Source organism: Argentina silus (genome assembly GCF_951799395.1).
Source record: "Argentina silus genome assembly, chromosome: X".
In the NCBI taxonomy this organism is placed as follows: domain Eukaryota; kingdom Metazoa; phylum Chordata; class Actinopteri; order Argentiniformes; family Argentinidae; genus Argentina; species Argentina silus.
The window spans coordinates 17,103,419-17,118,544 of NC_139653.1; the positions used below are offsets into that span (position 1 = coordinate 17,103,419).

At 40.5% G+C, this 15,126-nt stretch overlaps 1 protein-coding gene across 1 annotated transcript in view; it reads right to left on the minus strand.

Moving 5' to 3' along the window:
• frya (furry homolog a) overlaps positions 1-15,126 on the minus strand; it is a gene marked incomplete at its 5' end in the record, with an annotated part of 74,563 nt that overhangs the window by 26,673 nt on the left and 32,764 nt on the right. The window contains 5 exons of the mRNA XM_083696060.1: positions 4,520-4,705; positions 6,709-6,812; positions 13,340-13,490; positions 14,080-14,162; positions 14,245-14,335. Coding sequence (XP_083552186.1) covers positions 4,520-4,705; positions 6,709-6,812; positions 13,340-13,490; positions 14,080-14,162; positions 14,245-14,335 — 615 coding nt within the window. The remainder of the gene's footprint in view (positions 1-4,519; positions 4,706-6,708; positions 6,813-13,339; positions 13,491-14,079; positions 14,163-14,244; positions 14,336-15,126) is intronic.

Here is a 15,126-nt window from a genome sequence, read left to right on the forward strand (position 1 = left end):
AGTCCCACTATTTTTTTCATTGGACAGAGAAAGTAGAGAAAGACAGGAAGTAAGGAGGAGAGGGTATATCAGTGGGGCATGGGCCGGATTCGAACCCATGCCGACATGGGCATATGTGTGCACTGTAGGGCGTGGTCCTACACCACTGGACCATCCCAGGCCACGAGAACACAACTTTTAATGTGCAGCTTACTGTGGCAGGACCTCTGCTGCATAGCACAGTGGAAACACTGTTAGATTCAAATAACCCCTGCCTGTGTCAGCATTGCTTGTTTGCATAGCTTGTCTGCCCTACCTGAAGAAGGTTGAGACCTTAAATGAGAAAGCATTACCTAGTCTGGACAACTCCCAAACACAATGTCTCATCTCATCTCTTTGGATCTTTACCCAGTCTCTCTCTCCTCCCTCTGGTTTCCCATAATCATGGCTGTGAAGCACATTCATGTATTGTCTTTGTTTTTCCTTGTTTTACAGACAACAAAGGAGCTGAACATGCATGGTCGGAGGTGCAAGTGCTGGACCTCGAAATCGTTCTAAAGTATGCACCAGACAGATGGCCACATAATAAATACATTTTATTTGACCTTGTAGCAATTATATTTGTTTACAGTTATGAGATAAATGTCTGTCTAACCCAAATGATATGGTGCTAAAAAACCTTATTGTGAATGGACATTTTAGCACTAACAAAAGACATCTATATCAAGAAATGCCCCGAATTGCAGTCTACAATTACACCCTATTGTCTTTGTGTTGTGTTTTCAGAACGGGGTTGGGATTAATTCCACATTTTGGAATTAACTCCAATACGATCTGAAAGTCCATACATAGACAGAATGTAAACAAAACTGGAGACACATGATTTTTGGTGTCAGCGTTATGATTGTTAGCAAAACAGTTAGTGCGGTAGCTAATTAGCTGTCAGTATTCCAGTAAACGACTCAATTTACCTAACCGGCAAGTTTAGTAAACCTCGGGCCAAATCAGATAATATTTACTGTTAGCTACAGTACCACTCAGATTAACTTTTAACAACTGTAACAATGACGTCTGTCTCCAAAGAATATGAGACAGTGTCTCCAGTTTACATTCTTGAACATGTTGCATGTGTGGGTTGAGGTTGTCCCCTTACACTCAGGAATGCTTAACCTAATGCATTCTGTGAATTTGCTTATATGTATATATATTATATGTATATTCTAGTACACATTCATAGTAAAATAAATTATATGTATATTCTAGTACACATTCATAGTAAAATAAATCAGATGAATGACATTTCATTGTATTTCTATAGAATCCTATAGAATAGTATTCTACTTCCTTAAATTCATCCTGGAGACTGCCTCAATTGGAATTTGTCTGCAATTCTCAACTGAATTCTGAATTGACACCATTCCTGATATGTACCAATAAACAGTGTCCTCCATAAGTATTGGAAAGAGGAAGTGTTTTGTCTTCTTTTAACAGTTTGGATTTGAAATCAAGCAATTACTATGGGGTCAAATTAGAGATTCTAAGATTTTATTCAATGTTGTTGTTTTTTAGGTTGGGTTCACCATTTAGAAAGCACAACATTATTTAAACATACTCCCCCTATTTCAGGACACCAAAAGTAACTGGAAAAAAATGTATAATTCCAAATAAAGTAATCATGTTTAGTATTTGGTCAACAATATTTTGCATGCAATAACTGCCTTGAGTCTGCGAGCCATTGACCCCACTAGACACTGGGTATATTCTCTGGTGATGCTCTGCCAGGCCTGTACTACAGCCATTTTCAGTTGTTGTTTGTCTTGTTGCCTTAAATCTTAACATCAGGAAAATAAATGCATGTCCAATTGGATTTAAATCAGAAAATTGACTTGGTCAGTCTGTTTTGCCCTGAAAAACTCCATAGATGCTACAGCAGTATGTTTGGGTTCATTGCCTTACTGTATGATGAAGCGCCATCCAATGAATTTGGAGGCATTTGCTTGTACTTGACCAGACAAGCTGTTTCTGTACACTTCAGAATCTATTCTGCTGTTAACATCTTCAATTAAGACAAGTTTTGGTTATATTTCTGATAGATTTTACTGATATTTCAGCCTCATAATTGCTTCCTTGACTTTCATTGACATCTCTTTGGTCCTCATGTTGACAGAAACCAATAGCAGACTCCAAAGGCAAATGCAAAGCCTAGAATCAATATTTGACATTGACAGCTCTCTTATGCCTGCACAAATGATGTCAAGCCAATTTTCCAATACTTTTGTTGCCCTATGTGTAAAAAGGGCTGTAATTTAAAATGGTAAAACCAATCTGAAAAAAGAAAACAATGAATTAAAGCTGAGATTTTCTACTTTAACCTCATATTTGTTTGATTTCAAATCCAAACTGCCCCAAAATACCCAAACGATCGCCAACTCACTTCTGAGTTAAACAGCATGCCTTATATTGGCATGTTTTCAGATGAGATGGGGAAAACTTTGTCTGTGTGTGTGAGTGTGTGTGTGTGTGTGTGTGTGTGAGAGAGAGAGAGAGAGAGAGAGAGAGAGAGAGAGAGAGAGAGAGAGAGAGAGAGAGAGAGAGAGAGAGAGAGAGAGAGAAACAATGTTAGAATTAATATCAGATCTACTATAGAATTATTATTTCCCATAAATGTATACCTACATAACTCATGTAGGACAGTTCGATTCTGATTTAGCCATTATTTTGCATGAGGGCCAACATCTCACTGGTCTGGCCAAATCATACTAGCCAAACTAGCGTGATAACTACATTTCCATCCCTACTTAGTTCTATATCCAACAAATAGGAATCACAAATCTTTTATATCTGGGAGACCTTGATGTCTACCTATGTCTACAAATTGCTCAATGCATATATGTCAGACGTGATTAGAATCTACGATGAATTGTATATGCCATATGCATTACTTATAAGTTCCATATACAGCATACAAGTTTCCTATAGACCTATAGACTTTTTATAAAACGTTTCCATATGGGTTGTGAGTCATGTAGGAAGGAGTGAGGTGAGCTCTGAACTTTTTAAAACATGATTTTACTTGGAATCATTGTATCTAAGCAGTGTTGTCCCTACTAGTCAGGACATTTTATGTTTTGGTCCAAGTATGTACAGTAATGAAATGATAATACTATCATATACAGTAAGTAGGGCCCAGAGGAATTCTTGACTTGTTTTTTCTCCTGTAGTTCCATCTCCCAGCACCAAGAGGACGACATAGCTCCCCCTCAAACCATGTGTTGATACACAAGGTGCAATCCTGCCTTAAGATTTTGAAGCTGGCTATACCATATGGTCATGGGGAGAACTGCAGCTGGTGCCAAAAAGCCTATTTACTCATTGCAACCCATGTTAAACATTCCACTCCATCTGGCAAAATGAGACTTTTTGGACTATTCGGTTTCTACTATTTCCTAATATTATATGTAGTTTTCTCTCCGGGCCAGATGTTATTTTCATAGCCCACAAGCCAAGCAAGAAGCATATTTGTTTTTCTTTTTTTTACCGAATTGAAGGCACGTCACAAGCATACACGCACAGTAAGGCACGTGTGTTAGTGAAAAAATAAACCCGATACATGTCAGTAAAACACTGAAAACTGAAACACACTGCAATGGACTGTGCTTGTGTTGGTTTCAAGGGCTGTGGTGCCACCAATCAGATAAACTGCATTTCCTGGCTTCACTACAGCAATCCGATCTCTCATAGGAAATCCTTTGGGCAGTAATAGTTAGCTGTATTTATATATATATATATATATATATATATATATATATATATATATATATATATATATATATATATATATATACACACACACATACACATAGTGCTGCCTTGAGGATAAGCTTTGCATTACATGTTGATAATGTGACAGGTCAGCTGGTAAAGAATTTCTCCGGTCCTTACATATAAACCATGTTATTATCCATTCCACTATTATTATTATATTATCACCATTTATGGCTCACAAATTGTGTTAAAAAATGTGGCAAAAAATGAAAGAGGAAAAAACCTCCCAAGACAGCCTACCCCGGTCCTTGTAGATGGCCCCTTTTTGGGCAAGAGGATAAAAATAGCGGAATGGAATGCTTTAATCAAAACCTTTGATGTCCTCAGTACGATTGTTTTTGGCACAGCTTGCAAATGTTTTCTCCCCAGATAAGAAACTGCGCTCTCCCTTGAAAGGAATGTAAGTCATTCCCTCCTGATGTGTGTATTTAGATTAGCCAGAGAGAGGAGCAATGTGTCAAATGTCAAGCTTCCATGTAAACCGTACACCAAGGGTGTCAGACAGTCATTGAATGCACAATGTTAAAAATGAAAGAAACATATTTACTCCCCTCCATGTTCAGTAACTCCTAAGTGAGATATGTGAGTCAACAGGGAACCTATTAAAGGTCAGTAAACCAAAATGTTATTGAATATGAACAATCTTGAAAAGGGCCATCTATGCTCATCTATGCAAAAGTACAGCTATTGGTAGAGGAGATGGCCAGGGGTTTACCTGTACTGAAACATTCTGGTTGAAAGCTTGGCTTGCTGGTCAGGGTCTTGCTGCCATTGATCTCCCGCGTGTGCAGGAGGACTGAGGCAATGACCTGGAAGTTGCTGTTGCAGGACAGAGTAATGAGTAGGTGGAGGAGGAGACGCTTGCTGTGCTCAAACACCTCTGGACGGTAATGATCCATGCCTGTGGAACACCATCATATGACACTAGCATCAGTATATCTCTACTATCTTTAGAATGGTACTGTACTGTACATGTACAGTGCCTATAGAAAGTCATCATACCCCTTTGAAATTGTTACTATATTTGCCGTACAGCCTGAAATCAAAACCCATTAAAATAAAACTTTTTCCAGCTTTATGTACAAATTTAGCCATACAACATCAAACTAATGACAGTTCTGAAAATGTATAAAAAATGAAAAACAAGAATAACAGGGTTGGAAAAGTCATCAGTCCCCTGATTTAATACTTTGTAGAGCCACCTTTTGCTGCAATTACAGCCATCAATCTGTTTGGATATGTCTCTACTAGCTTTGCACACCTAGATTGGAGAATTTTTGCCCATTCTTCCTTGAAGAATTGTTCGAGTTCAGTCAAATTCCGTGGTGAGCGGCGATGGACTGCTGCTCAAGTCCATCCACAGATTTTCTATCGGATTTAAGTCAGGGCTCTGACTTGGCCACTCAAGGACATTCACCTTTCTATCCTTAAGCCACTGCGTTGTTCTTTTGGCGGTATGTTTAGGATCGTTGTCGTGTTGGAAGGTGAATGACCTGCCCATCTTCAGCTGTCTAGCAGAGGGACGCAGGTTGTCTTCAAGAATTTGGGTGTACTTGGCAGCATCCATTTTCCCTTCAATCCTGAACAATTGCCCAGTCCCCGCTGAAGAGAACATAGTGTTGCCACCACCATGCTTCATAGTAGGTATGGTATGTTTTGGGTGGTGTGCTGTGTTTGGTTTTCGCCAAACATAGCGCTTGGAGTTCAGTCCAAAAAGTTCAATCTTAGTCTCGTCTGACCATAAAACCTTCTTCCATATGGCAACAGAATCTTCCAGGTGTGTTTTTGCATAGCACAAACGAGACTAAGTGTGGCACTTTTTCAGAAAAGGCTTCTTTCTTGCTACCCTGCCATACAGGCCAGCTTTGTGTAAAGCTTGTGAGATTGTTGTCACAGGCACAGACAGACCAGTCCCAGCCATAAAGACTTGTAAGTCCTTCAAAGTTGCCTTTGGCCTCTTGGTAGCTTCTGTGATCAATGTCCTTCTGGCTCGGTTATCCAGTTTGGACGGACGGCCTGATCTAGGCAAGGTGTTGGTGGTGCCATACGCCTTCCACTTCTTAATGATGCTCTGAACGGTACTCAGAGGGATAGCTAAAGCCTTCGAAATCTTTTTGTAGCCTTCACCTAACTTGTGCCTTCCTACAACTTTATCCTGGAGGCCTTTTGAAAGTACTTTTCCAACCATGGTGAATTCTTTGCAGAACCATGCATTTCTAGTAGTGGAATCCTCAAGAAACAGCTGGTTTTATTCTGAAGTAATCCAAACCACTACAATTGATGTCAGGTGGGGGGCAATTAGCCTGGTGTTTGATCTGGAAGTTGATTGGTTGCACCTGAGCAAGTTTATAATGGTATACTCTAAAGGGCTGATCACTTAACCAAACCAGGTATTTCACTAATTAATTTTTAATAATTGTCCAGAAGATTATTTTTTTATTTTCACTTTGATGATGTGGGTTATAATGTGTACATACAGCTCAAAAAAGTTTGATTTGATTTATTTTAATTTCCAGGGTGTAATGTGACAAAAGGTAAAGATTTCACAGGGTATGATGACTGTATATACTATATCATATAAGCTTGACTGCATGTCTGGGTTCAGAAATATAACCATTGTCTATACAGTATAGGGTTAGAGTGGTACTCAAAATACTTATTTGTACTGCTGCTGTGTATAGCATTTTTAATGCAATTTTCTACTGTCCTGCCTCTTTTGTACTGTGACTCATGTTTTGTATTTTGTATTGATAATGTATGTTTGCATTGATGTGTGTTTTTAATCTGTAGTGAAGCTGCTGCCACATGAAATTCCCAATCTGTGGGATAATGAAGCAAACTTGAAACTTGACTTGACTTGAGTTGTCGTTGATGATACTGTAAGTGATAATGGTTGAGACTCACCAAGGAAGAGGGCATGTAGCAGCAGGGGCAGGTGCAAGGCCCAGTCCTCTCTCACACTGTGGTCCACTACCATCTCCGTCATGAAAATCACAGCTATGTTACACCTAAAGCAACAACAAGACATCAGCTCTACATATCTCATTGCATTAGTACAGTACAGTAGGCTTTGGCTCCCACTCTATTCCTAAAAGCATGCATTGTGAGATGCCCAAGAATGGAGTGGAATGCATATTATGCTGTAGATGGAATAAAAACAAAAACTACTGACTAGACTTACATAAAACTCCCACCCCCATGTGTCCAGCTTCAAATTTATTGTCAAGTCCAATCCCACTCCAAAAATCTCCCTAAAATGTATTAGTTAATAGAGTCCCTTCTTTAAATGTAGTTGTAAGAAATGTCAAATTTGGTCTCTTAAACATTAGGTCTTTGAATAAGTCCACATATGTAATGATTTCATAAAATTGTTGTAAATGGTCTCATGTTGGGTATACACATAAACACAATCATACTCTTGACCTTGCAATGTCATATGGCCTGACTTTAAACAGCCTTGGAGACAAAGGATATATGTGTTTCAGAACATCTTGGTTTAGTTTTTAACATGTTTTGTTCTACTCCTACTAGCCTTGTTGAGACCAGGCTTTCCTAGTTCAGAAAGCCTAGTGAAATCCATTACAGAAAGTAGCTACAAAGGGATGGAAAGTTTGAAATGAGTGACACCAGACCACATGTCAGAGTTAATTTGCCTGAAATCTTACCATGAAATACATGTTGAATTGGATTTAAATCTGAAGATTGACTTTCCGCTTTCTGGCCCTGAAACTCTCTAGTTGCTATGGCATTATGTTTGGGTTCATTGTCTTACTGTATGATGAAGCGCCATCCAATGAATTTGGAGGCATTTGTTTGAACTCAAGCAGACAAGATGTTTCTGTATACTTCAGAATACATTCTGCTGCTGCTGTCAGCAGTACCATCATCAATTAAGACAAGTTAGCCAGTTCTTGTGGCAGCTATACATGACCAAACCATAGCACCCACCCTCTCCACCATATATCATAGATGAGGTGGTACACTGTAAATCTTGGGCATATCCTTTTTCTCCAAACTTTCCTCTTGCAATCACTTTGGTGCATGATAATATTCGCCGTACCGTTTTCCAGACCTATGCAGGCTTTTTAGCAAACTGTAACCTGACCATCCATTTTGAGGATAACTAGCGGTTTGCACCTTGCACCTCTGGGATAGTGTTCTTGTGGGACAGTTGTTTTGTGTTTTTTCTTAATTATGGTGAGAATTCTTCGGTCATCTACTGTAGAAGTCTTCCTTGACCTACCAGCCCGTTTGCGATTGCTGAGCTCACCAGTGCTTTCTTTCTTTTTTAATGATGTTACAGACTGTTGATTATGATAGGTCTAAGGTTTTGCCTATGTTTATGATTGATTTGTCTGACAGTTCAGCCTCATAATGGCTTCCTTGACTTTCATTGATGTGTCTTTTATCCTCATGTTGACCGACACCAATAGCAGACTCCAAAGGTAAATACAAAGTATAGAATCTAGGCTACTCTCTAGTTTAATGCTATAGTCCTGCCCTGTATAACTGGGGTCTCAACAGTGAGCTGCATACGAAATGAACACAAATGAAAAATGATGCATGGTTATAAAATAATCAATCAAACATCAGTACAACATGTATGCAACAGAGATATATCAAAAAGCAAAAGAAAGAAAAAATACTCTTTTGAGTCGTTGCTACCAGCACTTTAGCCTAACCTGTATTGGCTTACAGTCAGCTACTACCTAGCTAATGCTAGCCATCTCAATAGCCAGGACGGCTAATTGCAACTCTTAGCTAACAAATAAATAATCCACAGTCAAAACAAAATGGTTTTAGTAGGTCGCTATATAACCTATGCAATTAAGTGATGAGATAGTATGCCCATTGTCCCTGTTTGTTGTACCTCGATTATTGTTTAGTTTGCCAAGATGTCCAGGTGATTTTTCTTCAGACAGCCCCCAGCTGATTGCCTGGTGTTGACAGTGCACTGTTCCTTCGGCAGATCATCAGGTGATCATCAGATGGTCAGGGTGAAGTCGGCGGAAAGAAATTGCTTGCTATATTGTTGTCCTTGCTTCGGAGCTGTGCCTTCAGGGGGACAGATGCTTTCCTCTTCTTGTACAGAGCTGTAGACATGTCTCGAAATATCATGATGGTGGAGTTGCCATAGAGAACAGTCTCTTTCTTTCGCGCCAAGTTGAGGATTCTGAGTGTCTCTGAGGTGGAGTAGAAGGATCACCATAGGCCGTGGTCGCTGATTCTTAGCAGACCGTTGCTGAAGAGAGCGTTGCGCTTGTTTGATTTCAATGGGCTCTCCATCTTCAATGCCAAGGATTTTTGGCAACCATTCATGTAGGAAAGCGATGCTGTCCTTCCCCTCCACTCCCAAGCCGATCAGCCGCAGATTCTTGCGTCTCCAGATCTTTCACCCTTGTGCCCATATCTTGGTGGTTGGTTATGGCAGCTCACCCCAACTTGGTAGTTTGGATTGCTGTTTGGGTTTCTCATCTTTTGCAGGCCCTTTGTTATATACTACGGTATTTCCCATCAATAACTGCGTCATTCTCTGTGTGTTTTACATCTTAAAAAGTAGTTTTAGCAGGCTAAATAATAGAAGTTTTACGGTGCTAGTTTCAGCGCATCTACCTCCTACGCTGTCATTACCAGAAGCCCTGCCATTCCATTCCCATACACAAAGCTTTACCATGGCTGAATGACAGTACAGAGAAAATGCAAAAAAACTGAACGAACATGGAAGGCTTGTAAACTACAAGTTTTCTACATTCATATGAGGGACTTGATGAGGAAATTCAATACTTCTGTTCAGGAAGTATTTATGCGAAGTATTTTTCTAATCTGATCTCTGAGAGCTGTCATAATTCAAGAATACTGTTTATGACCATTGTACTGTAAATGCACAGTCGATCTGTAATTTTGAGTAGTCTCCTGAAGAATGCAAAAAGTTTTGGTTATCTTTCCATCTTAAAAAGCCCAGTCTGGACTCATCCATACTTAGTAATTACAGACCAATTTCCGAACTCCTATTTCTATCCAAAGTGTTAGAGAAAGTTGTTTAAAAATAATTAACAGACTTCATGAGCAGAAATTCCAATCTGGTTTCCGCTCATTTCATAGCACAGTGACTGCTTTACTCAAAGTCACCAATGATCTTCTGTTAGCAGCTGATTCTGGTCAGTGCTCCATTCTAGTTCTCCTTGACGTTAGTGCTGCTTTTGACACAAATGATCATACCATAATTGAAGGAAAAGAAGACACTTCCCTAAATTGGTTTACATCGTATCTCTCATTTAGGCTTTAGTTCTCATGTAAACATAATGTTTGTAAAGATAATATTGTTTTTCATTGCTACAGTATGCTGATGACATCCAGCTGTATTTGCCTAGAAAATCCAGTGATTCAAGCGTCTTGCAGACTTTAAATGTTGGATGTCTCAAAATGTTCTCCAACTAAACAAAAACTTTTATTTGGCTCTCCTAACTACACTAATTTGATTCTTAGTAATCTTGGTTGTCTGACTATTAATGTCAAGCCTGTTGCTAGAAACCTAAGGGTCATTTTTGATTCTGATCAATTTTGATGAACAGGTGAAAAGGGTTGTTGAGTCATGCTTTTATGAGTTGAGAAATATTTCCAAAATAAGGTATTTTTGGTCCTTTGCTGAAAGTTATTCATGCTTTTATTTCTTCTTGACTAGATTATTGCAACTTGCTATATTCTCTCGAAATGCCCTCTCTCACACCTACAGCCAACCTTCTAACACCATATGAACAAGTGCAATACTGAAACGAGAGTGTACTGTTATAGTTCTGTTAACACAGTTTTCAGGGTGCTGCACCTAGAGCTAGACAAGATGCGTTGCCACAAACGTTGATCTGATGACAAAACAGGCACAAGGCATGTAAGGCTTCTGGGTTGACTTGAGAGGCAACTCTGTGTCATACACCACCGTCTCCTTCTTCTTGGATTCGACCCTGGTCTGCATATTGAATACAGGCATGTGCACGTGTGCAGGTGAGGCTTCCCCTGCTGAGGTGAGACCATCCAGCCTAGTCCACTTTGTGGGTGGAGGGGGCCCAGGAAGCTCAACATCGAGTTTCACTGCAGCACACCTGATTACTTCCAAGAAAGCAAAGTCAGGGACAGACTCCTCACCACACTCACGCGAGAGGTTGTGCTTATCACTCTCATAGTGAGAAAGGTCCTCTGCTCCTCTAACCCGGGGTCCCCCGGTACTACAAGGACACTCACTGATAGAGGAGGACAATTGCTGTGAGGCCATGCGATCAGCTGCTTCCTCATCCAGCAGTCTATTCTCCAGCGCTACACTCTCAGTGAACTTGGTCCTCCGCTGCAAATTCCCAACCTCAATATAATCAATGCTTGCAAGACAAAGGATCACATTTGGGTGAGAATCCCAAGAGGCTATAGTGCATCCGCATTTACAAGGACAATCCAGGCACGGATTAGCCTTTTTTACTTTACGTTTTCCTGGTGCCTTTGGCGGCATCTTCAATCTACTCAGAGCACGAGAAGGAGAGAAAAGAGTATGTGGAATTTCCCTAAATGGCTATGTGTATAGTGTACCTTGTGTATGCTACCTACCTCCAAATGCACACAATGAGCCAGTAGTATCACTTGTAATGTGTCAACGCATCTGCCACACAAATTCAAGTTGAACCTGAAAGGAACTATGAGAGAGCCAGGTAGTGGTTTAAAGCAATTACCTAGTGTGGGTTTATTACTAGCCAACCATGCTGTCCCTGCCAGCTTCACGTAGTGTTGTTGGCTAATAACAGTGGAGTGGGTAGGCTAATGGTTGTGTACCGTAGCCTTAGCTAGCCAAGCAATGCTGCAACCAAGTGTTAACTAGTGCGGAAAACACAAGGGAGCAAACTGGACTCTTTATTTTACTTGGTGTAGTAAAAGAGGGGAGCACTTCGATGGTGGAATACACAATGAAAGCTCACTCACCAGCTAGAAACTCACATGAAACCCGAAGCGCACAAGCAAAAGTTGCTTGGCTAGTGGTTAATTCAATCTCTTGAAAAGAAAAGAGTGAAAAGAATGAATTGGCCGTGCCGTGCATGAGGCTTTATAGGCTGGGCTAGGGTGGGGTCAACCATGCAAAGCGCTCCCAGCCATTATTTTTCTATCCGCCATTTAGAATTTTGCCCTGTACCAATTGCTGTATACCAATATCTTAAACATGGTCATGATTGGCCATACTGGGCTTGTGGGCATGGTCTATCATATAAATGCCTATAAATCAAAGACGGTTGGCACTATCATTATGAAACTGTAACAAGTCTAGACCTCTGTAAAGAGCATACATGTAAAATGTGATGCCAATCCACCCAAGGGGAGCGGTATGAAGGTGTTCAAAAGATGGTCTACCCTATTGCTATAACAAAGCATCTTCCTTGACCATTCTCAGACAGCCATTTGCATTTGACATTTACATTTTAGACATTTATCAGACGCCATTATCCAAAGCGACTTACAACAAGTACATTTGTCTAAGTAAGTGAATCATCTATACATCAGTCATCATAAGAAAAACAAATCTATGCTAGGTCCAGGGGCCATTGGCAGTCACAATGCTAGAAGAAGCAAGAATTCTTTTTTTTTTTTTGAAACTGTACATGGGGGTAGTGGGGATGAAGAGGACTTTTGGAGGGACAGTCAAGATGTAGCCTGAAGAGATGGGTCTTCAGTCTACAGCGGAAGATAGGTTGTGATCCCTTGATCTTGCCATTAGGCTTAGACACTGTTAAACGCTGCTTGCAGCTTTAATGTTCAGCACCCGATCAGCCAGAGGAGCATCGGTCCACCTTGGAGTCTGGTTCCTCTCAAGGTTTCTTCCTCTCAGGGAGTTTTTCCTTGCCTATGTTTTTCTCCCCCGGGAAGTTTTTTGTTTGGCTTGCTTTTTGGGGGTCTACATTATGGTTCGGTGTTAGTTCAATTGTTTGAATTGTATTTATTGTTCATATTGTTTAGTATTGCTCTTGTTGTAAAGCACTTTGCAACATTTGTCTATGTTAAAAGTGCAAATAAATGTGATTACATTTTATCATTATTTGTATTACTATACATGGTGATAAGATGTATAAGAAGCTCTGTATAAACATGAGAGAGCTGTGTCATGAGAGAGGTGTGTGATGTTAATTACATAAACTGAGATTAACATTTTGATAAGAGCTAAAGGGATCAGGTGTGACTAGGTAGGAAGGTCTAAACATCCGACAAGCTCTATGCTGACATCAGACATTTCAAACATGCCTTACTCATTCCTTAGTATTTCATACACAACACAAAACACAAATTACAAAATAGTCACCACAGCAACAGAGGGCCGTTAACTGTGTCTTATACAAGCTTTTCAAACAGAGTCAAGACCCTGCAAAGATCTCTCCTCATGCTTCCAGTATTTATACTTATTCTATGAAAGATAATAGTCATTAACCCAAAATATAATAGACTCAAGAGGAAAAGGAATCTATATTCTTAAATTTAGATCACAGTACAGCATTTGCGGTCTCACTCTAACCTGTGCAGTGGTCCTCTAGGAGTGATGGTCTCAGGTATGTAGTCTACTAGTGGAGCCCAGCATCCTCCATTCATGGGCATGGGCAGAGGATGTGGTTGATTGGTCTCCACAACACTCATCAGCCAACCCGCGTATGGGGGCAGAGGTTCACCTGTTGACCATATAACAAAATATCACAACTCTGACAACCGCCCCACCAATGTATGACACACCCTTTCCTGTTTTCAACGCCAAACCAGGGTCACTGGACATCTTACTGGACATCTCTGTCCAAAGGAAATGCGATGAGCATTCTTCTGAATGCATGCATGCACAATTCAACTGCCTTTTAATGACATGCCTTTGTCTGCTAATGGCATGTATGGGATGTAATTTCGGTTAGTATGGTTACAGGGAGAGATCGATGTACACAAAGCTTTTTAAGGCTGTTTGGGGGAATTGTTACTCAAATTAGCCAGCGGGACTGACTCAGCTCCAGAGTATCACAAAGCCGTTTTCAGGTCACTGGCAGCAGCTGAGAGGCCTTGGCCTGAGCTGCTTTTGATGCAGTGCCAGTTCTCACAGAGGATCCTGAGAGCTCCAGGACACTCTGCACTGCTAGGCCAATCATCTTGTGTCTTATACGCTAGGGGATCAGCATCTATATGTTCTTCTCATTCTCCACACATGAGCAGTGCTACAATAGCTGGATTTTTCTTTAATTTTACCCTATGGGGATTTCTCTGGTGATAGATACTCACTCTTTTCCTCATCATAGGATCCTCCTGAGCTGTTACTATAGCGAGACTCCAGGCGGTTGTGGGCCTGCCTTATGTTGCTGAGCCTGGGGTCACAAATACAAGAGTTCATCCCCATAACAACAGCTGATATGACATTCACTTCTTCAAGTCAATTCTTGTGCTTACCTCTCCTCATTCTCTTTAGCTGCTTTAGTATCATCTGTGTCTGGAAAATTCTCCTGGCCAGCAACAACAGTATTGCTACTGGATGCAGTGTCTAAAATGATCCGGACAAATTTGAATCAATAACATTGTTATTAGACTAAATGGATTGAAATATGCTTTAAAGGGGCAACCTGGGATTCGTACATCAATTTTTTAAACTTTTAAATTGTGATATACACTCACCGGCCACTTTATTAAGTACACCTGTTCAACTGCTCGTTAACGCAAATATCTAATCAGCCAATCACATGGTAGCAACCCAATGCATTTAGGCATGTAGACATGGTCAAGACGACCTGCTGAAGTTCAAACCAAGCATCAGAATGGGGAAGAAAGGTGATTTAAGTGACTTTGAACGTGGCATGGTTGTTGGTGCCAGACGGGCTGGTCTGAGTATTTCAGAAACTGCTGATCTACTGGGATTTTCACGCACAACCATCTCTAGGGTTTACAGAGAATGGTCCGAAAAAGAGAAAATATCCAGTGAGGCAGTTCTCTGGGAGAAAATGCCTTGTTGATGCCAGAGGTCAAAGGAGAATGGCCAGACTGGTTTGAGATGATAGAAAGACAACAGTAACTCGTTACAACCAAGGTATGCAGAAGACCAGCTATAATTCGCACGGGCTCACCAAAATTGGACAATAGAAGATTGGAAAAACATTGCCTGGTCTGATGAGTCTCGATTTCTGCTGCGACATTCAGATGGTAGGGTCAGAATTTGGCGTAAACAACATGAAAGCATGGATCCATCCTGCCTTGTATCAATGGTTCAGGCTGGTGGTGGTGGTGTAATGGTGTGGGGGATATTTTCTTGGCACACTTTGGGCCCCTTAGTACCAATTG